The sequence below is a fragment of the Kogia breviceps genome, chromosome 2, assembly GCF_026419965.1.
Source record: "Kogia breviceps isolate mKogBre1 chromosome 2, mKogBre1 haplotype 1, whole genome shotgun sequence".
Classification (NCBI taxonomy): domain Eukaryota; kingdom Metazoa; phylum Chordata; class Mammalia; order Artiodactyla; family Physeteridae; genus Kogia; species Kogia breviceps.
Window position 1 is genome coordinate 194,867,608 of NC_081311.1, and position 21,629 is coordinate 194,889,236.

General features: G+C 57.1%; 2 protein-coding genes across 3 annotated transcripts in view; one reads left to right on the forward strand and one right to left on the reverse strand.

The window, feature by feature from the left end:
* The first annotated feature begins 7,100 nt into the window (after positions 1 to 7,100).
* On the forward strand, positions 7,101 to 13,782 carry SNORC (secondary ossification center associated regulator of chondrocyte maturation). 2 transcript variants are annotated; one of them, XM_059054397.2, is made up of 4 exons: positions 7,101 to 7,171; positions 7,520 to 7,650; positions 13,332 to 13,514; positions 13,612 to 13,782. In XM_059054397.2, the coding sequence occupies exons 2-4, from the start codon at positions 7,578 to 7,580 to the stop codon at positions 13,719 to 13,721; spliced, it is 366 nt and encodes a 121-aa protein (XP_058910380.1). In that variant the 5' UTR covers positions 7,101 to 7,171; positions 7,520 to 7,577; the 3' UTR covers positions 13,722 to 13,782. The 2 variants fall into 2 exon arrangements, with proteins under 2 accessions (XP_058910380.1, XP_066883287.1); XM_067027186.1 differs by lacking the exon at positions 7,101 to 7,171 and having other exon boundaries at positions 7,503 to 7,650.
* Positions 13,783 to 16,110: 2,328 nt separating this feature from the next.
* NGEF (neuronal guanine nucleotide exchange factor) overlaps positions 16,111 to 21,629 on the reverse strand; it is a 43,692-nt gene continuing 38,173 nt past the window's right edge. The window contains exons 9-13 of the mRNA XM_059054388.2: positions 20,844 to 21,007; positions 20,233 to 20,388; positions 19,409 to 19,488; positions 18,469 to 18,573; positions 16,111 to 17,088 (exon numbers count right to left, since the gene is read on the reverse strand). Coding sequence (XP_058910371.1) covers positions 16,898 to 17,088; positions 18,469 to 18,573; positions 19,409 to 19,488; positions 20,233 to 20,388; positions 20,844 to 21,007 — 696 coding nt within the window. The 3' untranslated portion in view covers positions 16,111 to 16,897. The remainder of the gene's footprint in view (positions 17,089 to 18,468; positions 18,574 to 19,408; positions 19,489 to 20,232; positions 20,389 to 20,843; positions 21,008 to 21,629) is intronic.

Sequence of the window (21,629 nt, forward strand, 5' to 3'; positions counted from 1 at the left end):
GTTTGGCTGCGTATAATAAGATACAAAGTAACAGTGACTTAAACAAGATAGTTTATTTCTCAAGTGAAATCTGGAGGTCATCAGTCCAAGGCTGCTGTGGCTCAGGGACCCAGGTTCTTTCTGTTTTACCCTCCTGGTTGTGGCTTCCATTCTCAAGGTCACTCATGGTCCAAGGTGACTGCTAGAGCACCAAAGATCATGCCTGTATTCCAGGCAGGAGGAAGGATTGGGGTGAGGCTTAGGGAGCACACCTCCCTGTTCAGTCAGCCTTCCTTGAGGAGCTCTTTTGGGAGTTCTACCAATCATCTTAAGTCTTTTCAACTGCAATGTGGTTATGTAACTATAGTCAGTTCAAGAAAGGCTGGAAATTTGTGGGGGGGTTTTAGTTGAGTGGTTTGCCACCCCATATACCATCGGGATTCTGTTTCTAAGAAACACAGGGAATGGATGTTACATTGGCAGCACCCTCTACCACTGTCATTCTCTTCAGCCTGCTTTGAAGTTGGAAGAGTTTGGGTGGGTTGAGTTTCTGCACATCCACCATGGGAAAGGAATCCTAGTGGTTACCCTGATGAGGGGGCTCAGAACAGGCTCTGTGCCATTCTTGTGCAGAGCTGGGAACCTGGAGTGATTTCCAAGGGCTCAACCTGGCTGTGTCTAGCAACCCCCAATTCTATACAGGATCTAGGTTTTTGGTGTGTGTGAGTGTGTGTGTTTTTAAAGGTACCCTGTGGATGAACCTGTGAGTGGTTTTGTGGATGGGGGCACTGGAGTCAAGCTGTCAGATTTGAATGTTGATCCTGCTATCTCCTTCAGGCAAGTATTTGTTTTCCCCATCTGTGAAATGGGAACTGTGAGGTAGCTGTGATCAGTAACTTAAAATGTAATTGCATAGTACAATGCCCAGCACATAAATGCTTGATAAATATTAGTAGGCCATCTTGCAAGGGAGAAGGGAGTTTGTGGGCTCATGTGTAGGTGCAGTGGAACGTATTAAAAATGGGGAGCCTCCCTCTTAGACATCTGAAAATCGGTGTAAAGAAGTACCCCTCAGGGAGGTAATGTGGCGTGGGTTCCAGGAGACTGGATATCTGTACCAGCTTCGTTATTAACCTGTCCTTCCTGTCCTGTCTCTGGGTCTCAGTTTCCTTGCCTGTCAGATGAGGGGGTTGGCTCAGCTCGAATGATGAAACAAAAAGCAGTCCCTGAGCCCCATGTCCCATGGTTTCTAATTTAGGGTGGGGCCCAGCACTGGAAATTATTTTGTAGGTGCCCTAAGTGATCCTCAGTGGACAGCTTGAGTGGGGACCTACTGGCCTAGCTGATCTGTGAGGTTTCCTTCAGCTCTCACCTGCTGAGCGCCTCTGTGGAAGTGTGATGTGCGTGTGCATCTGTGCAGCATGTTGCTGACACTTGGTGTTTGCAGATTTAGCACTTGTGTTTTAGTGTGGGTCTTTGACAGATAACCTAAAGCAGACCCAGGTCAAAATGTAAGCATGGTGAGCCTCAGTTAAGGGAACGAGTCACTGACTTGGATTTTCTGACTTCTTCTGATAACGTCAAGTTAAGCCCTAAGCAGGTCAGGGTCTCATCATGAATCAGAAACCGTCCTAAATATTCAGTCAAGGGCTTCCCTGGTGGCGCAGTGGTTGAGAGTCCGCCTGCCGATACAGGAGACACGGGTTCGTGCCCCGGTCCGGGAAGATCCCACGTGCCGCGGAGCGGCTGGGCCCGTGAGCCGTGGCCACTGCGCCTGCGCGTCCGGAGCCTGTGCTCCGCAACGGGAGAGACCACAACAGTGAGAGGCCCGCGTACCGCAAAGGAAAAGAAAAAAAAAATACAGTCAAAAGAAATGTGGGCGGAGGGCAGGGGATTGGCATTGAAAGAGTAGGAAGAATTGGCGTTGGAAGAGTAGGAAGGTAAGTTTACTGAAGGATTAGTAACTAGGGAAATCACTGATACCTTATCTAATGGTCAGTCATCATATCCTTTTCTAGGTGATACTAATATCTTCACTTAGTCTCACCTGGATAATTCATAGCTTAACAACTAAATTTTATTATATATATATATATATATACACACACAGATATATATGAAAAATTGGTATATATATATGTATATATACAGCAAGGAATAAAATATACATCAGTTTTTGTTTCTGTGCCTTGTCGTGAGGCTGTGGGTGATATTTGTACAACTTCCTTATTTACTTCCCATTTCATGTTCTTTTTGCCTTCCACCAGCCCCTGAGCTGGTTGGGTGACTTAAACCTTCATTCCCAAGGGGTTTGAGTCCTTAACAGTACTGAGGTTACTGCAGCTTTCATCTTTAATTAGCTTTTGCCTGAGTTCAGTTTTTTTTCTTTTTAATTGAAAAAACGTAAGCATACATTGAGGTAGACTAGTGTCTTTAGTCTGGGCTGGGAAGTCCCACGATCTAGGTGCTGACAGATCAAGTGTCTGGTGAGTGTCATCTTCCTGCTTTGCACATGGCCATCTTCTTGTTATGTCCTCACATGGCAGAGAAGGAGATCTCAGGTCTTTCTCTTTCTATCCTATCTTTTTTTTTTTTTTTTTGTGGTATGCGGGCCTCACTGTTGTGGCCTCTCCCGTTGTGGAGCACAGGCTCCGGACGCTCAGGCTCAGCGGCCATGGCTCACGGGCCCAGCCGCTCCGCGGCATGTGGGATCTTCCCAGACCGGGGCACGAACCCGTGTCCCCTGCATCGGCAGGCGGATTCTCAACCACTGCGCCACCAGGGAAGCCCTATCCTATCTTTTTATCACTTAAAAATCATCTTTTTATCCCATTACGAGGACCCCACCCTCATGACCTAATCTAACCCTAACCACCTCCCCAAGGCCCCACCTCTGAATACCATCCCATTGGGACTAGGGCTTCCAACATACAAATCTTGGGGGGGACAACTTCAGTCACAGCGGCTAATGTAACAAATTCCTACCGTTTTACCAATTTTGTTTTTTTAATCTCACCTTTTTTCCCTTAGAATATTTTAAAACAAATCCTAGATATCATTGAGTCACTCGTAAATATTTTAATGTGCATGGTAACAAAGATACCTTTAAAAAAAGTACATGCCAATATCACATTAAGAATATTAATAGTTTCTTAGTATCTAAACCCAGTCTGTATGATTTTTTTCAGATTATCTTAAAGATGTCTTTAAAAAAGTTTGAATCAGAATCAAAATCAGAATGAGGTTCACGGATTGCATTTGGTTGCTATGTTTAAGTCTCTTTTAGTCTAACCAGTTTCCCCTCAAAAAAAAAAAAAAATTGAAAAAACAAGATCATTTACCCACAGAACATCCCATAATGTGGACTCAGCAAGGAGCGTCCTTATAGTGTCAATTTGTTACTCTCCCCCACATCTTCTGTGCATGAGTAGTCAGGTCTAGAAACTTAACTGGATTCGGACCGTCCCCGCCCCCTCCAAGAATACTTCCTTGCTGTACGTCCTGTCGCGGCACAGGCAGCCTTGTCTGGTTGTCGCATTTTCACTATGTCAGAATTCATCAGTCCTGTTGCTATCAGGTTGATTCATCCGTTATAAAAGTTCTGTTGATCTTTCATGTAGCAGTTTTAACATTCATTGATGATCATTGCCTAGGTCTGTTATTTCATTAGTCACTGAAATATAGTGATTCTTTTTGGGGAGAAGGGGGATTTTAAAATTTTTGAATAATTTCAGACTTAAAACATGCAAGAATAGTAGAAAACAGTCACCTTAGCTTCATCCAGATTCTCCAATTGCTAACATTTTACCATACCTGCTTTATTATTTTTTTCCTCAATAACTACACTCACAATAATGACTCGATAACTATTTTTTATGAATCACTTGAAAGCAAATTGCAGACATTATGTCCCTTATCCCTAAACATTTCAGGGTGTGTTTCCTTGAGACAAGGACATTTACATAACCACAGTACAATTATATTAAAATTAGGAAATAAAGTATATGATGCTATTAGTTAATATCCAGGCTTCATTCATATTTCACCAATTGTTCCACTAATGTCTTTTATAAGGAAAAACAAAAAGGTGCGGGATGCCATCATGATTGCTTTTTGTATTTGGATGTTACGTTTCTTGAGTCTTCCCTAATCTGGAACGGTTCCTCTATCTTTCATACCTTGAGATTTTTAAAGGACAGTTATTTTGTAGAATGTTTGCATTTGTCTGGTATTTTTCTCATGATTTAATTGAGATTATGCAATTGGGCAGGAATACTACAGAAGTGATGTTATGTCCTCGATGCGTCCTGTCAGGAGGTACGTGATGTCAGTTTGAACCGTTACTGGTGATGTTAACTTCAATTACTTAAAGATAGTATCTGCCAGGTTTTTCCAATGTAATGATTTTTCTCTTTATGGGAGATACTTTGAGACTATGTGAATATCCAGCTCTCATCAAACTTTTATCCACTAGTTTCAGCAGTCATTTGTGATTCTTGCTTGAACAATTAGTGGTTGTCAAGCTTTCCTGTAATTTATTAGTCAGCATTCTACTCTAAGGAAGAGCTTTACACAGACACGCACGCACTGTCGGTTATAATCGGATACTATTGTGCACAAATTGTCCATTTGGAGCCCCTCCAAGTTGACATTTGTGTCCTTTTGCCATATCCCTATCATCCTTTGAGCACTTCATGAGATAGTCTGGGTTCATCATTTACTTGTACTTTTCCCGGTTTGGAATTCGCCATTAACTAGGAGCTGCTTCTGCAGGGGAGGCCTGAGGACTTGTGAGTGGAACATGCTCAAACTTAGAGTCTGCCCAATACCCCCATTCCAAACCTCACGGTCTCCCTCCCACTCATCGCCATAAACTTCACCTGAAAGAACTGACGCAGCTGTGAATTCAGTTTGACTGTCACTTTGCAAGCCACACTTTCGTTCCCGAAGTTGCTGTGGCCAGCGCTACTGCTGCTGCCAGAGACATTGTCAGAAATCTGAATCGGAAAGAGAGGCACTTCTCTCCCGCCTTTCTTCTCCCCCCAGAGCAGATGCCAACAGGGCGTCAGCTGGCAAGAATCTCTCAGGAGTGTGATCTGGGAGTCTGACTCTGCGTGACACTGAGGGCACAGAAAGGTGAGGATGGGGGATAGAGCAAACGAGCAGCACCAACAAATGAGTGAACAAGTGAGAAGATGCTCGATGTTAATTCTATCCCAGAAATCCCAACTGATTGAATTCCAGTATTAAGTTCCTATCGTGCTAGGTTCTAGAAATACGTTGGTGAACTAAACACAGCCCCAGCCGCCTGAGACTTAGTCACAGAGTAGAGACAGACAACCAATGGACACTTGCCACTTAAAGGCACCATATCCTACATCTGACAAAGGATTTTTATCTGGGTACACACACCGAAAAATATCCTAAAGATAAATTCAACGTGATACACCACCCTAATATATCAGCAATAAAAACTGAGCAGACCTTTCACACAGGAGGATATTCCTGTGGTCAATAAATATGAAAAGGTGTTCAACTATTAGTCATGGAAGTGCAACCACGATGAGACACCACTACATACCTATCAGAATGGCTGGAAATAAAAAAGGCTGGCAATGCCAGGTATTGGTGAGGATGGGAGCAACTGGAACTCTCATACTGCTGGTGAGTATAATCGAGAACAAGCACTTTGGGAAGCTGCTCGTCGGCGCCTACAGAATCTGAACACCGTGCTCTGACCTAGCAGTCCTACCTTTAGATATATAACCAAGAGAACTTAGTGTATATGTTCACCAAAGGCGGGTTCAAGAATACCCACAGGAGGAGCTACATGCATAAAAGTTCAGACCTGGAAATAGCCCAAATTGACATAAATAAATGGATGAAAGAATGGATAAATTGTGGCATAGTCATCCAATTGAACACTGTTCAGCAGTAAAAAAGAATGAGCCACTGCTACTTGCAACAGTGTGGATGAATCTCACAGAATGTTGAGCAGAAGCCAGACACAAGAGTTCATGTCATATGGTTCAGTTTATTTGAAGTTCAAGAGTAGAGGAAGCTAATCTATGGTGATAGAAGACAGATTGGCACCTTGAGGGTACTGACTAGGGAGGGGCAGGGAGAATCCTGCTGGTGTGCTGGAAATGTTCTGTATTGATCTGGATGGTGTTTACAAATGTATGAAAGTTCCTCAAGCTGTAAACATAAGATTTGTGTACTTCACAATATATAGGTCATCCCTCAAAAAAAAAAAAAAAAAAAAAAGGAAAAGAGAGTTTCATACAAATATAAATGCTAAGAAGAAATTTAAAGCCATGTCATGGGTGGATGGGGGACTGAATGATCAGAGCTGAGACCCGAATGGTGATTAGGAGGTAGCCATGTAATGAGCGGAGAGACTGCTTTCTGGGAGAGGGGACAGCAAATGAAAAGGCCCTGAGGCAGGATTAAGTTTGGTGTATTGGAGGAACCTCGTCAAGGCCAGCAGACTTGAACATAGTGAGCAGGGCCAAGGCAAGTCCTTAGTTTGGCTTTTTATTCTAAGAGCAGCGGGAAACCATGAAGGGTTTGAACTGGGCCGGGGGGGGGTGTACTTTCTGAGAGCTTAGACAAGGGAAAGAGAGAGACCTCTGATGAATCTTAATTATGTGGCTACGACATCTGGAAGGTGGGGGGCTGGGATTTAACGACTGTGCGGGGCTGGAGAGGCAGTGCAGTCAAGGTTTGTTTTGGACACGTTAAGTTGGAGATGCTCGTTAGGTACCCTTGGGGCTGTCCGGGAGGCAGTGGGTGATGGGACTGAAGTTCTGGGCCAGAACTGGGTTGGAAATGTGTGTCATGAACACACAGGTGGTATTTCAAGTCCCAGGTACCTAGGAGAACAGAGAGCAAGAAGAAGGGACACTGGGCGTTTTATGACATGAGTTTTTCTGGAGAGACTAGAGCTGCCAGAAGGTTTGGATGGAAACTGCTTTAAAAGTGCTGCTTTAACAAGCGCTGTTGTGTGCCCACTCCCTGCCAGGCATCGAGAGCCCAAACGTGAGCAGAACCTGGCCCTCATCAGTGCTGCCAGCCTAGGGTTGGAGTCTCCCAAGCCTGGGCCTTGGGCACTAAAATGCAGATTCCTGGGCCCATCCACGACCCACTGAAACAGAGTGCCAGGGCCATCTGCATTTATCAAGCTCCCTGGGTGAGTCTTGCACATGGAGGTTGAGATTCTCTCACTTTCAGTGGCCCGTGTGTGTGTGTGTGTGTGTGTGTGTGTGTGTGAGAGAGACAGAGAGAGACGGGGGGAGAGGGAGAGAGAGAAGGAGAGAGAGAGAGAGGAGGAGAGCGGGAAAGAGAGCAATTTCCTCTTTCCCTCTCTTGAGGGTGGGGCTGCTCCAGAGTTCAGGAAAGCAGTCAGTTCTGTAAGCTTTGCTGTGTGTGTGTGTGTGTGTTCATGTGTGGGGGGCGGGCACGGTGTCCCAGGAGGACAGAGTTTGCATTGATGAAACCCTTCCCGGCCCTTTGATGCCTCTTTCCCTCTGCCCTGAAGTTAACAGCTCAGTCCTCCGTGCAGCCCGCTCGCCGGCCGCGCTCGCTCACGGGCCAGGATGGCATTCTGTCCGGCCCTGCGCATGGCGCTGCTCCTCCTCTCCGGGGTCCTGGCCCCTGCGGTGCTCACAGGTAAGGTGCTCCCTGGGCTCGGCCACCCCCAGCCTCCCAAGGCTAAGAAGTACCTTAGGCCAGGATCTCGAATGCCCACAGGCAAGGCCATTCACAGGAGACGGGGTGGCAGTTTGGGGTGATTCTGTGAAGGGTTCCCCCAAGACAGGCTGGCAGCAGCTGTGTCAGAGGCCTCAGGGAATTGTTAGCCGTGGAGACGGTGACCTCTGAAGTAGGAGGGTGACTTGGGGAGCAGGGCCAGGGACATTCGCTGTCTAGGGGGCATGGAGATTACTCCGGCACCCTAAAATCTGAAGGCCTTCAGATCTGGGAGTCAGGCGGGGGCACCAGGCCCCTAGATGTAAGACCACAGAGCCCTACCATTTATTTGTCAAGCCCTGCAAGCCCTTCTCTGCTGGTTTTCTGAAATGTCCTCTGAGAGTGAACACCCAGGTACTGTTTCCATCTTGGGAAAAATTCCAGAGGGAGCACAGGGCTAGAGACCCCTCTGTAAAACCATGAGGATGCTGGACTGAGGCGCTGCACTGAGGCTGGAAATGGCCGGGTCTGGGGTCCGGCGAGAGGGTCCCAGCAGGCTTGGGTTGGCAGGCTCCTGGGACCTGAGCCCCCGTCCTGGGCACAGCTGTGGGGCTTCAAAGCCTGAGCGAGAAAAGGCTCAGACGGGTCATGGGTGGTCTTTCTCCTGGAAGAAAGCCATCTCTGATGGCCGTGAGGTGGGCCAAAGGGAGGTGGTTCGGGGCTCCTGGGGCAGTCCTGGGGCTGGAGAAATGTGCGGGTGGGGGGCCCCTGGAGACCCTCCGCAGCATGGGTTTCAGGGGAGTGTCTGGATCTGAGGGAGGCTGTGATACCATCGTGTGGACGTGGTGCCGGGAGAGCTGCTGGGGGATGCGAGGCCTGGGGGAACCCTTACGGTCACACACTCAGGCACGAACACGGGAGGAAACGGGGTGGGGTGGCGAGGAGCCTCCCTCTAGACGCCCTAGGAAGAAGCTTGCAGGCTGGCTTCGTTTCTGGCTTTGTCCTCCTCGTCGTTTCTCAGCCTCTCTGTGGCTCTGCTCTGCTGCACCATGGTGATAACCAGAGCGCCTCTGCCTCTCTTGCAGGAGACTGTAGGCCTGCCAGTTCACACACGTGAGCTTTCAGGACAGGCCAGGCAGCTGGTGGCGCTCAGCGCATGTTAGGAGAAAAACATCCCCAGCCGCTCTGCTGGGTGCAGGGTAGCCTCAGGCAGAAGCACCTCCTCACGCCGCTGGGAAAGCACCCAGCCTCCCTTTTGGTGGGAGAGGGGCCAGCTGGGCAAGCCAGGGGGCTGGTGTGGTGCCCAGGGAATTGGGGCAGTGATCTCAAGTGGGGTCGCGACTCCCGTGGCTCCCTTATACCCCACCCATCCCAGTGGAAAGCTTGTCCCGCCTGGTGGTCAAAGTGGGTGGAGGTGAAGGTGCTGGCGTCCGTCTGCCTGGGGTCTGGGGCCGTGTGGGCAGCTTCTGTCCAGTTTCTTGGTCCCCATGCAGTCAGCCCTCCCAGCCAGGCTGCCGGCCAGAGGCGCTGGATCTGACTGTGCACACACAGCCTGGGTGGGTGGGCTGCATCTGCCGCCGCAGGAATGCCTGGGGACAGCCTCGTGTCTGGCGGCAGCAGGACCTCACCTGGCCTCACCTCCCGAGTCCCCTCCATGTGTCCTACCAAGGGCAGGCAGGCCAGCCCCACCCCGGAGTCTTTGGGGTTCCGGCTGGCTGTGGGTCGCCCTGCCGCTCTGGGAGGGAGGGGGTTCGGGAGGCTCCTGGCCGCCCCACGCCCGGCTGGAGGCCCAGAGCAGGTGTGCAGCAGGCCGGCCCGCTGCTCCCTGGGCTGGGGTCCGGAGCAGGCAGGCGGGGAGGGAGTGGCCTGCTGCCCTCCCTGCGGGTCGCCCGTGGCCACAGCTACCGAGGCGGGGGGAGCAGGCCAGGCTGAGCGGGCGGGAGGCCAGGGCAGGGATGAAAAGGCCCTTCATGGCCGCACAAAGGCCGTCTGTGAGCTCGGGCGCCTGGCCTCCGGGCCCAGTGGTCAGACTGAGCGTTAAACAAGCTTTTTGACTGAAAGGCGCTGGGGCTGGAGGAGAGCCCACGGTGCCCGGGCCTGGGGCAGGGTCGCGGGGCCCCCACTTCTCCTGGTCTTCCCGGTCGGAGAGCGGAGTCGCAGGTCCTTGTCCTCCCCCCTCCGTCCTCACTTAGCACCTCTGCTCGCCTTCCACGCCTGCCCTCACACCAGGCCCTCTGCCTGGCGTTTCTTTCCCCCATCTTTTCCCTCCTCAGATGGGGCCTGCTGTGGGGAAGCTCCCTGATGACGGCTTCTGTTCATGGCTCCCCAGAGGATAGATTTGGGGGATAGATTGGTTTCCCCCTCTGACTACAGTAAATTGAGAGAATACGGAGGCACGTAGGTGAGGACAAGAAAATGCCTGGCCCTCCTTGGCAGCTGCACTTCCTTTGCCGGAGGGCCGGTGACTGAGCGCAGGCTGTGGTTCTGGCCCATGTGTGCCACTGCGGCACCCGCCTGGACCGGCAGGGAGCTGGCTGGCCCCTGGGCCCTGGCTGCTCGGGTGCAGATCAGCCTCTGGGGGTCTCCTGGTGCTGGTCAGCTACAGCAGCCGCAAAGCCCGCAGGGTGGCAAGGGCCACGGCGCCCAGGCCAGAAAGGCCCTAGGGCAGATGCAGCAGCTGACGACGGCCTTGACAGCACAGTCACCACCTTGGGAGGGCTGTGAGAGGTACGGTCCAACCCCCATTCCAGGTCGGGAAGTGAAGGCAGGCGGCGAAGTCCGCCCGCGGTGGTCCCAGGGTGAGGCTGTGATGGAGCCGGGATTTGGACCCAGCCCTCCTGATTTGGAAGCCGATGGATTCAGCCCCTCAAGCTTCAGAGACCGGCTGAGGCTTGAAGGGGCGGGAGGGGTGCGCACAGCAGGGATGAGGGGGCCTGGGCTGGTGTATCTGGCAGGGAGGGTCCAGGCTTCTGTGGGGAGGAACAGTGAGGCTGGGTCACAGGGGGCAGACAGGGAGAAGGTCTGGGTGGGTCTCCAAGTACCCTGCTCAGAGGGCTCTTCTCCCCCAGAGATGGCTCCCAGGCTCTGGCAAAGGGCAGAGGGTGACCACTAGTTCCTGGGAGTGAGCCACTGCTCTCCAGGGGATGTGGAGCCTGTCACTCCTCTTCCTGAGCTTGGGGCTGACTCCTTGGACGCCACCAGGTCGGCTGGCCCTGATACCCAGTAGCCCTGTGGTGGCCTCTCTGGCCAGAGGCCTGGCAGTTGGAGGTGAGCTTTTGGCTGGTGGTGGTAGGACAGGGAGGTGCCTGGCTGCCACTCTGTCTTGGGTGTGTGGTGAGCAAGTGGGGACCAGTGGTTTGTTCATTTATCTGGGAGACAGGCAGTCTGTGAGCCCTAGACCTCAGGGCCTGCCAAGTGGTGGGTAGACCCAGGCGTTTTTTCTGCTCAGCCCCAGAGAGCCTGAGGCAGGCATGCCCGGGGCCTGGAGCCTTCCATGGCAGCTGCAGGCTGCAGAGCCCAGCCCTCCCAGGCAGCGACAAGGGAGGCCTGACGGGAGTCACTTTCCCCTTCCTCACAGGGAAGTCTTTGAAGTTGGTGGTGGACCAGGGTGGCCCCCAGACACCAGCACTGCTTCAGCCTGGGCCCTGGGAGAGGGAGGCTTCCACACAGTGGGTGCATGGGACTTCCGCCCCTGAGAGGCCTCCTTGCAGGGGTGTTTCTGAAAAGGGGCACAGGCCTGGGCAAGCCCTGGGAATATGACAGCGGTCCCTGCCTGCAGGCTGAGCCTTGGAACTGATCCAGGTGAGGCCTGGGAGAGGCACCAGGGGCAGGGCCTGGGAGCTGCGGACCTTGTAAAATTTTATCATGAAACAATCTGAAGTTCACAGAAAAGTTACAAGAATGATCCAGTGAACTCCAGTAGGCTCTTCACCTGGATTCACCGACCGCCAACATCTTGCCATATTTGTTCTTCTCACCGTCTTCCTGTCTGTTTACTCATTTACCTGACTGCTGAACCATGACAGTAAAGTTGCAGACATCATGCCCCTTTGTCCCTAAATACTTCCTAAGGACAAGGACATTCTCTTACATAAGCAGAGTCAGTTATCCAAATCAGGAAGTGAAAACTGACGCAGTACTATCACCTAAACTACAGCCTTATTGATAGCGCACCAGTGGACTCCATAATGTTCCATCCAGGATGGATGTTCTTCACACGGTGTGAAGAACCCTGGAAGTACCTTTGTGTCTTCCCAGAGCACACCCCTCTCCAGGAGCTGGTGAGCCTGGAAGCAGGGTGTGGGTCTGGCTTGTCTGTGCCCTGGGGGAGCTCTCAGGGGTGGAGCCCCCAAGTGTGAAATGTGCCCCAGGGACCGCAGGTGGGCTGGCCGGGGTTGTACTGGCGGAACCACAACTTTCCAGGAAGTTTCTCGGGAAGCACAACCTCTTCAGGGGCTTCAATCCCCAGCAGCACCTAACTGCCAGCGCAGCGCCCACCTCAGCTTAACCTGAGCCTTGGTCTTCCTGGAAGACCACAGAGCAGCTGGTATCAATGAGACCGAGTGCTGTGATGCCCAGTCAGCCCATTCTAGCATCCCTGGATCACAACAGACATCACTCAGGGCTGGGGTGTTGCTGCGAGGCTCCTCAGGCTAGGATCCTTTACGGGGGAGCAAAGTTGGTGTGGGCTGCCTGGGGTTACCATGCAGGCCTCTCAGCCTGTCCCTCTCGTTCTCTGGGGCCCCTGGGTACCCTAAATCCTGCTAACCCGCAACCCATGAGCAGAGAAAGGCTCCTGCAGAAAACGCTGCCCGGAGACTGATGTGCTGCGGGGCTGAGGGCTTCCCCTTTCCTGGGGCTTCCCTTACACTGACCACAGACACCCCTGCCCACCCCTCTGGCCCTGTTCCGTCTGGAGGCAGCAACGTGCTGGCATCAGTTTCTTAGGCTAGAGCGGCCCCTGCGCTAAAGCCTCAGACACTCGGGGGGCGTGTGGGGGCACGTGCAGGTGCTAGACCCCAGGCCCTGGGGGCTGCTCCACTCTGCCCAGGTTAGGGCCCAGGAGCAGCAGGGCCGGCTGCCCCGGGGTGTGGGGCGGGCCTCTCCTCTCCACCTCCTGCAGCAGTGGGCCCTCACCTGCCGGGCTGGGCAGGAACCCTGGTTCCTGGAGAGGGCACTGCCTCACCCTCCTGGCGCCTCCTCCAGGGTGAAGGCGGCCCTGGGTCTGCCCTGTGCGGGTGCGGGGATAGGACCCTTTACAAGTGTCACTTCCCCAGGACCCACAGAGCCCAGCAGTTCAGATGGGGGGCCCCAGGCTCTGCTGGGAGTTGAAATGCCCTGCCTCCCCCCGGCCCCCCTGCCCTGAAGTTCGCTGCCAGCCCGAAGTTCTTCCAGCTTCCTCCCGAGTGGGCCTGTTGGTCCCTCAGTGCCCTCCTCCCCCATCAACCTGTCCTCTCATGGCAGGGGCGGCCTGACCCCAGCGGGGGCTCTGGGGCCACACGTGGGCCACTCAGCCTCCGTCGCCTCACCTGCGAAGCGCGGCAAGCACCGCGCTGTGCCCCAGAGCCCCGCACTCAGCGCCCCTTCCCAGTCGGTCAACGGCGGGGGCGACGTCCCCATCGGCCCTGCCGCCCGGGCCCCCACACCTGTCCTTGGCCTTGCAGCCGAGGGCCCGCAGGAACCCGTGCCCACCCTGTGGAACGAGCCTGCCGAGCTGCCATCGGGAGAAAGCCCCGTGGAGAGCACCAGCCCCGCCCGGGAGCCGGCGGTCAGCGGCCCGCCCGCGCCCACCGCCACGCCGAGCCCTGAGGACAGCACCGCGCGGGAGCGTCTGGACCAGGGCGGCGGTACACGCTGGGGCGCGGGGGCCGGGAGGGCCGGGAGGAAAGGGTCGGGGGGCGCGGGCCGGGCCTTGGGGCTGACGCGGCCCTCCGTCCTCCGCAGGCTCGCTGGGGCCCGGCGCCATCGCGGCCATCGTCATCGCCGCCCTGCTGGCCACCTGCGTGGTGCTGGCGCTCGTGGTTGTCGCGCTGAGAAAGTTCTCCGCCTCCTGAAGCGAATAAAGGGGCCGCGCCCCGGCCGCGGCGCGACTCGGCGGCACCTCCGGTGCGCGCCCCCGTGTCTCCATGTGTCCGCGCGTGAGTGTGTGGGTGAGCGGGGTGGTGGAGGGGGAGGGCGACGTGCACGTGCTCGGGGCTCGAGGCGCGCGAGCGCGCGCACACGTGCGCGTGCGTGAGCGCACTGCGCCGGGGCCCCGCAGGAGCGCGGGTGCGTGCGCGATGCGCGTGCGCCGGAGGCCGCCGCTGTGCGGGAGCGGGGCTTGCGGAGGTCTCTGGGCAGAGTTCTCGGCGAGGCCTTGGGAGCGCGGAGTGCCCGTGCCGCAGCTCCCTGCTCGTCCCGCAAACTGCCCGGGGCCTTCCTTCTGCCGTCCTCTCAGCTCCGGCCCTGGAGCGCTGCGAGCGCGGGCCGGCGTGAGGCCCCGAGGGCAGGAAAGGCAGCGGCCTGTCCCGGGCCCGCCGCCCTGCTTTCTGCGCCTCGCTGGGTGATGGTGGGATCCGCGGGACCCTCGGCTGTCCCGGCTCCCCAACCAGAGGCCAGTGACTTTGGGGGTGGGGGGCGTCTTCTGACTCTGGCAGCCAGCGCGCTATTTGCGGGCTCTGAGCCCCAGACCTGCACCCTCAGGACCCCTGGGGGCCCCTCTACCCCGGGGAGCCCAAGGAGCGAATGAGCAGAGGGGTGAAGCCCGGGTGCTGTGGGCCCCTGTCCTGGCTCCCCAACCCACAGCCCCAGACCGCCTCTCTCCCCTGGCTTGGGTAAGCTTGTGCAGGGGGCTTCACCGAGCCTCTGGCAGAGCGGGCAACCCCACGCAGGACGGATGTTTGTTTAGAGAAAGAAAACAAAAAGGCTTTTCAAGCTCATCTCTTTTCACTTCAACCCTGAAATTATGGCAGGTGAATGAGGAACCACCCAGCCGTGCCATGCCCCAGCTTGGCCCTGGCACTGGGTCCTTGGTCATGCCCTCTGTCTTCCATACTTCCCAGGAAGCCTAACTTTTATCATTTAGAGAGAGGGGTTTAAAATAGTGGCTTACCTGCTCTGGGTGCAGCAGGAAAGAAGCTAGAACTGCGTCCTGTCCCCATCCTCCAAGGGCCCTTGGAGTGAGGACCCTAAGGCCTAGAGGGGGCGCTGTCTGCAAACCCCAGTGATGGCTTAACACCTGGGCCACAAGAGGATCCTTTTGAGTGCGTGCTGGCGGAGTGAGCTTTTCCTTTTTGTTCACCATTGTCTCTAGCAACTGTTTTGGCCTCCTTGGTTTCTCTGGGCTCCAGACTACCTGTTCTGGCTAAGACCTGTTTTCTCCTCCTGGATACGCCAGGTAGCCACACGTGGTACCCACTCACACTCCCCAAAACACATCATGGCTTAAGTTTCTGCTTAGAAAAGACTGTTATGAAACTGACTGGTTTTCATGAAACTGTTTACATTATTACACATAACCTGCAGTAGCCGAAGCCTTTCCTTAGAGCGGGTGACCCAAGTCAGTATGCTGTTTCCCAGCTACAAAAAAGAAAAGCGGGGTAAGGGCCAGGACCAAGGGCTCCCCTCCCCAGCCCCACCCTGCAGAGAGCAGATGGGGCTCGGAAATGGTCCCACTCCCCGTTCCCTCACTCCTGGGAAACTCAGGTGCAGGTACTTCCCCTGGGGTTGCAGCAAGGAGGCCCCAAGAGCATCAGCCCTTCACTGGGACCAGGGGGGGTCCCTCTCCAGTTGGACCAGCATGTTGCATATGTATGCATCTTCCAGGGATTCATCCAGTTCTCAGAGGGTCTGAGGTCTCAAGAACGCCAAGGGCTGTGCTGTGGCCTGTGGGAAGATGCTGCGACGTCCCACTTGATCTAAATCCTGGGCTTCTAATCTAAGTGTGGCCTGGCAGAAAGGGCGTGGCCACAGGCACGCAGGGCTGGGCGGGGTGGGACTCAAGGGCCTCCACATTCCAGGACAGAGCCGGGTGTCTCCGAGGGCCAGCTGCAGCCTCCAGTGACTGGCTGCTGCCTCTGGAGGTGGGAGGAAGTGTCCCAGGCCAGTGACTGGCCAGGTGGGAAGCCGCAGTCCCAAACCTGGTGGTCAGATCCCTTATGGGACCACCACCCACTGACACCTCTGTGCCACAGTGTTCAAACCTGCCTTCTCAACCTGCAGAAGGGTGTCCCCCACTGCCTCAAACAGCTTATTCGGTTTCTGGAGTCCCTCCACAAGTGGAGGTCCAAATCCACTCCCGTCCTGAGGCCCCAACCCTGGCTGCTTTTTCCTCCACGGGAAGCCTCCTTAGCCCTTTCGCTGGGACACACCTCCTCCAATGGGCTTGAAGGGGGCTCTTCTCTCGCTGCCAGACCGAAACACCTCATTCTTGTGCGCGCGAGGGTAATAAAAAGTAGACCTTCCTTTTATTTTATACATGATGCTTCTTTTAATGCAGCCAGAAATGATTTTTGCTTTTCTCGGAACCATAACCCATACAGGATGCAGTGACCAAGTCATTTCTTATTTATAACACCTGGGCTCCGGAAGGGGCCAGAAGATACAAGTTACATCCAGCCAGGGAGCCAAAGGCGGCGTGGGCCCTCAGCCAAGCTCTGGTGGCCGTGAGGCGGGCCTGGCCGTGCAGCCAGAGACTGGCGGAGGCTTGGGGCGGAGGTGGACAGAGGCGGTCGGTCTCTCAGTCCTTTGAGTCGGAGACCAAAGGGCGCTCGTCAAGCTCATCGGGCAAGGGTGGTCCATCTGTGCACCTGGCCGATTCTAACAGCTTCCAGGGGAGCGGACACGTGCAGGGGTCATGACATCATCACCTCTGCACCTGCCCTTGGCCAGGGACACCCTGGGTCTGGGGCCTCTCAGTGCCTGGGAAGGGCCCTGGAGCATGCCCGTCCTCTCGCTGTCCCTCCCAAGAGACAAGAAGAAGAGGTGCTGTAACACTGTTTAAAATACACTTTTTCATTTACAAATGCAGCAGAGGAGAGACGTGGGCACCTTTTCTGCAGTTCGTGAGCGAGGGGCCAAGACACACGAGCACTAACCATGTAGCAGGGGCGAGGGGTGGAGGCGACTCCTGCCAAGGCGCCCCAGGTCACACCCTGCCGCCTGCGGCGGCGTCCGGCCTTCCCGCGGAGCCCCTCCGCTGTCCGCTGGGGGCCGCCCACCCACACCCCTCGGCCAGGCCGGGGGCCAGGGGTCACTGCCGATTTCGGCTGCCCAGCTTCCTGCGGTCCTTATTCTGGCTGCGCTGAGGGTCATCCATCTTGTGGACACGGAAACACTCCTTGAGGTTCTGGGACCGAATCTTCGGATTCAAGATCTCCTCAGTCATGTTGCTGGGGAACCAGCCTCTCTCCTGGTCATGCAGACGCTCGCCAAAGATCCACCCTGCGTAGGGAGGGGAAGGGGCGGGTCAGAAGCTCTCCAAGGGGCGCGGGCTGGGCCTCGCCCCGGCCCGTGTGGGGAGCAGAGGAAAGGGAGACGCAGGGGTCCAGCCGGCCTTTCCAGAGGTCCCCTGCCCTCAGACGCACTGCTGGAAATGCCCAGACCTGGTTTATCCCCCAAGAGCTGGGCGCGTGCCGCCCTTCCGGGGAGGGCAGCGTGTGCACAGGGCAGGGGCAGAACCACTGCGTGTCCCGGATGTATTGACTTTGGAACCCATTCCCAAGCTCTCAACCATCCTAGGCTGCCCCACGTGAGGCCAGGAGACCCCAGGGGCCACCCCCAAAGCACGAGGCACCGAGGGGCCGGTGGGGTGGTAGCTGACTGTGTGGTCCCCTGGCCTTGAATGCTACTGTCACCCTCTGGTTGGGCAGCCCCTCCCGGAGCCTCAGCCTCCTGGGAGCTGGGTGGTCAGCCGAGGGTGGCCGTCACGAACTGGCCGAGTGCCCTAGCTCTCTACCCCCCCCACCCCCATATCAGTGTCTCTGCTGGGGGCCTGGGGGCCGAACCGCAGGTCCAGCTGGCAGGTCCTGGGGCAGGGCTAAGACCTGGGGCCTGAGGGCCAGGGGCGCGCCTTCTGCAGGCCACGTGGGAGGGGTGTCAGGCTGTTTATATTTTGCGGGGGGAGGGGGAGAGCAGGAACCACTGTTCTCCCAATGCTGGGTGAGCCCCTAGGGTTTGGGAAGGGTGACCTTCTCTGGAGGTCACCAACCTGAGCCTTTCCAGCCAGGGTCTTGAAAAAGAGGAGGAACCTGGGTTGGGGGAAGATGCTTTGTGCACTTTTGGGGATTTATAGAAATAAGGAATCCATTTTTCAGGGGAGGGGAGTGAACCTCTGGCACTGACGCCAACAGCAAGAGAGGGCGGGCGCCCCGGCGGGTGGCTCTCCGGCCCGTGTGGGGCTACAAGCCTGGTGGTCACAGGCTCATCTGGAAGCTTGTTGCAAATACGGGGACAGGGCGCTCCTGGCCATCATCCGTCCCAGTGTGATGGGGGCTGATGCCAGGGCCGGACGAGGGGAAGGGGACACGGAGCCAGGTGCCCGGCTGGGCCGCGTGCTAAGTGGGGCAAGGCGGACCTCACAGCTCCGGGGACGGGGAGCGGAGGCACTGGGAGAGAGGCCTGCTCTGTGCTGAGGAGAAGCCAGTGGAAGCCATGAGGGACCGAATGGTCTACAGGGGCAGAGAGGCAGCAGGCCCTGGGCTCCGCCTGCCTCTCCGCCGGCTCTTCTGTCTGCTTCTCCACTGCATCCCTCGGGCTGGGCAGGGCCCCAGGAGGGGGCACAGGGCGCCCCGAGTGCGAGACGCACCCGCCCCGGGGCCTCACCATCCTCTGTCTGCTCCAGGATGTTCAGGATGTCAGCCAGCTCCAGCGTCAGCTCGTCCGGCTGCTGGGCCACGTATGGGTGCACACACTGGACCTGGGGGCAGTCTGAAGTGGGGAGAGAGGGGGGGGCATGTCCTCATCACCACGGCACCGCCCTGGTCCCCCACGGCTGCCTCAGCAGTTAGCAGGGACCCGCTGCCTGTCCAAGAGACGACGCAAACTCCCGCAGCAACTGAACGAGGGCTCATTCCAGGGAGGGGTGTCTGGCTCCACAGAAAAGGCCGTTAAAGCGCCAGGAGTTCTAATCAAAAAGTACGTAGATACAGGGCTTCCCCGGTGGAGCAGTGGTTGCGAGTCCGCCCGCCGATGCAGGGGACGCGGGTTCGTGCCCCGGTCCGGGAAGATCCCACATGCCGCGGAGCCGCTGGGCCCGTGAGCCATGGCCACTGAGCTTGAGGGGCTCTTATTGAGACCTCAGAAAGAGCTGCTTGGCCCTCGGAGAAGTTTGGGGACAGTCAGGACTCGGTGAGCTCGGTCAGGATGGCAGCGTCTCTATCAGGCAGCTGCACTTGTGGTAAGGTTTTCAGACAGCTGGCCACCCCAGAGAACACTGGCGTTTGCCATCTGGGCCCAAATTCTTCTTGGTTTCCTTGTGGTATCTGTCACTTATGACCCAGTGGCTTTTATTTCTTCATTAACCATTAAAACGTTTGCAAAGCTCAAGCACACCCGTGTCCTCCTTGGGGTACTAAGCTTGCACTGGGGTGCCAGGGATCCCCGGGCCGGCGAAGCAGTCTTCCCAGTGGCCCCGCAGGCCCTTCAGGCGGAGTGCAGAGGCCCCCGAGGCTGACGCACCTGTGACAGGCAGGACCGCCACGAGGCTCCCTGGACCCTCCCCTGCCCCACCAGGCAGGTGCCCCCTCCCCAGGGGGCCACCTACCCAGCAGCCGGGACGTGAAGGAAACAAACTTGGTTCTTCGGTTGGGGGCCAGCGAAGTCATCCAACGCTTCATCTCGCTCCTGGGACAGGGAAGAGGACAAATGCCCCAACCGCAGAGCAACGGACCCCATGTGAGGGGAACTGCTGCGCCAGGCATCCAGCAAGCTGGCCACTGGGTCCCGGGCCTGGCACAGGGCCGTGGCAGGACAGCGTGTACGGGGTCCGGAATCCAGCAGCAGGATGGGGGCGGAGTGCTATAGAACCTCCCTGGTACATCTTTAAAGTCAGTGGGTGAGGGTGAGCCCACGACACCCCAAAGTTAACCCAGAGGCGAGCCCTCAGCTGCCAGCTGCCCCGAGCCATGGTCCGTGGAATCGGGAGAGGCTGACGCCACCCCTGCCCCAGGCAGTCAGAACTGGACCGCGATGTGCAGGGCAACACCTGTGAGTTCTGGGCTGTGGGGTGCTGGGCACCGCACAGGGGCTGCTGGGCGGCTGGCCTGGCGGCTCAGAGGTGCAGGTGGGCCTGAGGCCACACAGCGACAGTGGTTCACTGGCCGGTCGGGCCCAAGGGCTCTACAACAACTCATCAGAACAGAGGGGCCCACCCAGCGTCTGACGCCCAAGGGAACACAAACACGCACGCGCACCCACGCGCACGCACGCGCACCCGGCAACGTGCTCGCCCCGCACCCTGACGCTAACACTGCACAGAAACCCTCCCGGCAGGGCCTGCGGGGAGCAAGGACAGGAAAGGGGCGGGCGGTGTGCCGAGCCTGGAGCCTCGCTCCACCCGGGCGGGCGACAGCGGCTCTAGGCACTCACTGAGAGGTCGCCTTCAGCATGTAGGTGGCCTCCCGGTCGTCCGCATTCTCGAGCAGCCGCAGGATGAAGACGTTGGCCAGCGTCTGGCCCTGGTCCTCCAGCTCCTCCACTCGCAGCAGGCCCCGCGGGGCCGAGTCAAACACCTGGTACTTGTCTCTGGGGACCGAGGGTGGCGGCAGAGGCATGTCAGTCCCGAGGAGGCGGCTCGGCTTTCCAGGAAGCCTCCACCCGGCCCACGGGGCTGGTCCCACCGCTGGCTCTCCTCGCCTGCTTCTGGAAGCGCCCACCTGACCGCCGGCCCCCCTCACCCCAGCCCCCGCGCTCCGCAGCGTGCACGGCGGGCGAGGGGGCAGCACCCGCGACACGGCAGCGGCCGCTCTGCCGGGCCCGCCACAGGCGCCAGGCGCCGAGCCGGACGCTCCACGCCCTTGGCGGTGCAGCCCCCACGAGTCAGGAAGGGGAACGGAAGCTCGGCACGTTGAAATACACCTGCCCGAAGGCCCAGGCGGGACCCGGCCTTCAGAGCGGACCCGGAGCCAGAGCGACCTCCCACCGCCACGCCCGCCGCCCCCAGGCCGTGGTGACTCCCCAGCCCTCCTGCCTGCCCTCACCCCGGAATCTGCCGGCAGATCACCAGCAGGTCGTTGAAGAGGAAGAGGTAAATTTCCCGGAAGAGTTTCTTGGTCCGCAGGGTCCGGGACGTCTTGGGGCCTGACATCTGCTGCAGCTCGCCCTGCTTCAGCAGCCAGCGGGAGTGGGAGATGATGGGCACCGACTGCGCGGGGGGCGGCGGCGTCAGAACGGCTGTGCCCCCCCCGCGTTCCCCGCCCAGGCTCCCCTCGCGCTCTCACTACAGTGATGACCGCGAGTCATGGTGTGCGAGGCCCGCGCTGGGCCCAGGACACGCGTGGCGCGGGGGGAGGGAGGGACGGGTGCGGGGCAAGGGCTGCAAGGGCGTGTGCGCGTGTGCCTGGGTGGGCAGGGGTGTGTCTGTTGTCTGTTATCTGCGTGTGCTTTTACGTATGTGTGCTCACGTCTGTGTGTCCACGTGTCCTGTATGTGTCTGTACTCACGTGTGAGTGTGTACACGTGGGTGCCTGTGTGTGTGTGTGTGTTGTCATCCTCCTACTACTGTGTGACGCAGGATCAGAGGCGAGGCCAAGTTCACAGGACAGAGGGGAGAACTGGGTCCCACAGGGCGAGGAGACTGGGCCGGCAGGTCTCCACACTGTGGCTCCGGGGCAGGCACCCAGCAGCCAGCACCCGGCACGTGGCCTGCAGGAAGAGCTACGTGGGGGGCCCGGAGGTCTGTGTCCTCAGCTGGGGCTCAGCTCCCAAACCCAGCATGACCTCAGGGACCCTCGGCAGGTACCGTGCACTCATGTGCCCAAAACCCC

What these genes read in the sequence shown, in the direction of transcription:
- SNORC (XM_059054397.2), top strand. Translation starts at nt 7,578, where the DNA reads ATGGCATTCTGTCCGGCCCTGCGCATGGCGCTGCTCCTCCTCTCCGGG. An exon ending in GGCCCCTGCGGTGCTCACAG is followed by an intron (nt 7,651 to 13,331) that starts GTAAGGTGCTCC and finishes TTGGCCTTGCAG; the next exon opens with CCGAGGGCCCGCAGGAACCC. An exon ending in GCGTCTGGACCAGGGCGGCG is followed by an intron (nt 13,515 to 13,611) that starts GTACACGCTGGG and finishes CGTCCTCCGCAG; the next exon opens with GCTCGCTGGGGCCCGGCGCC.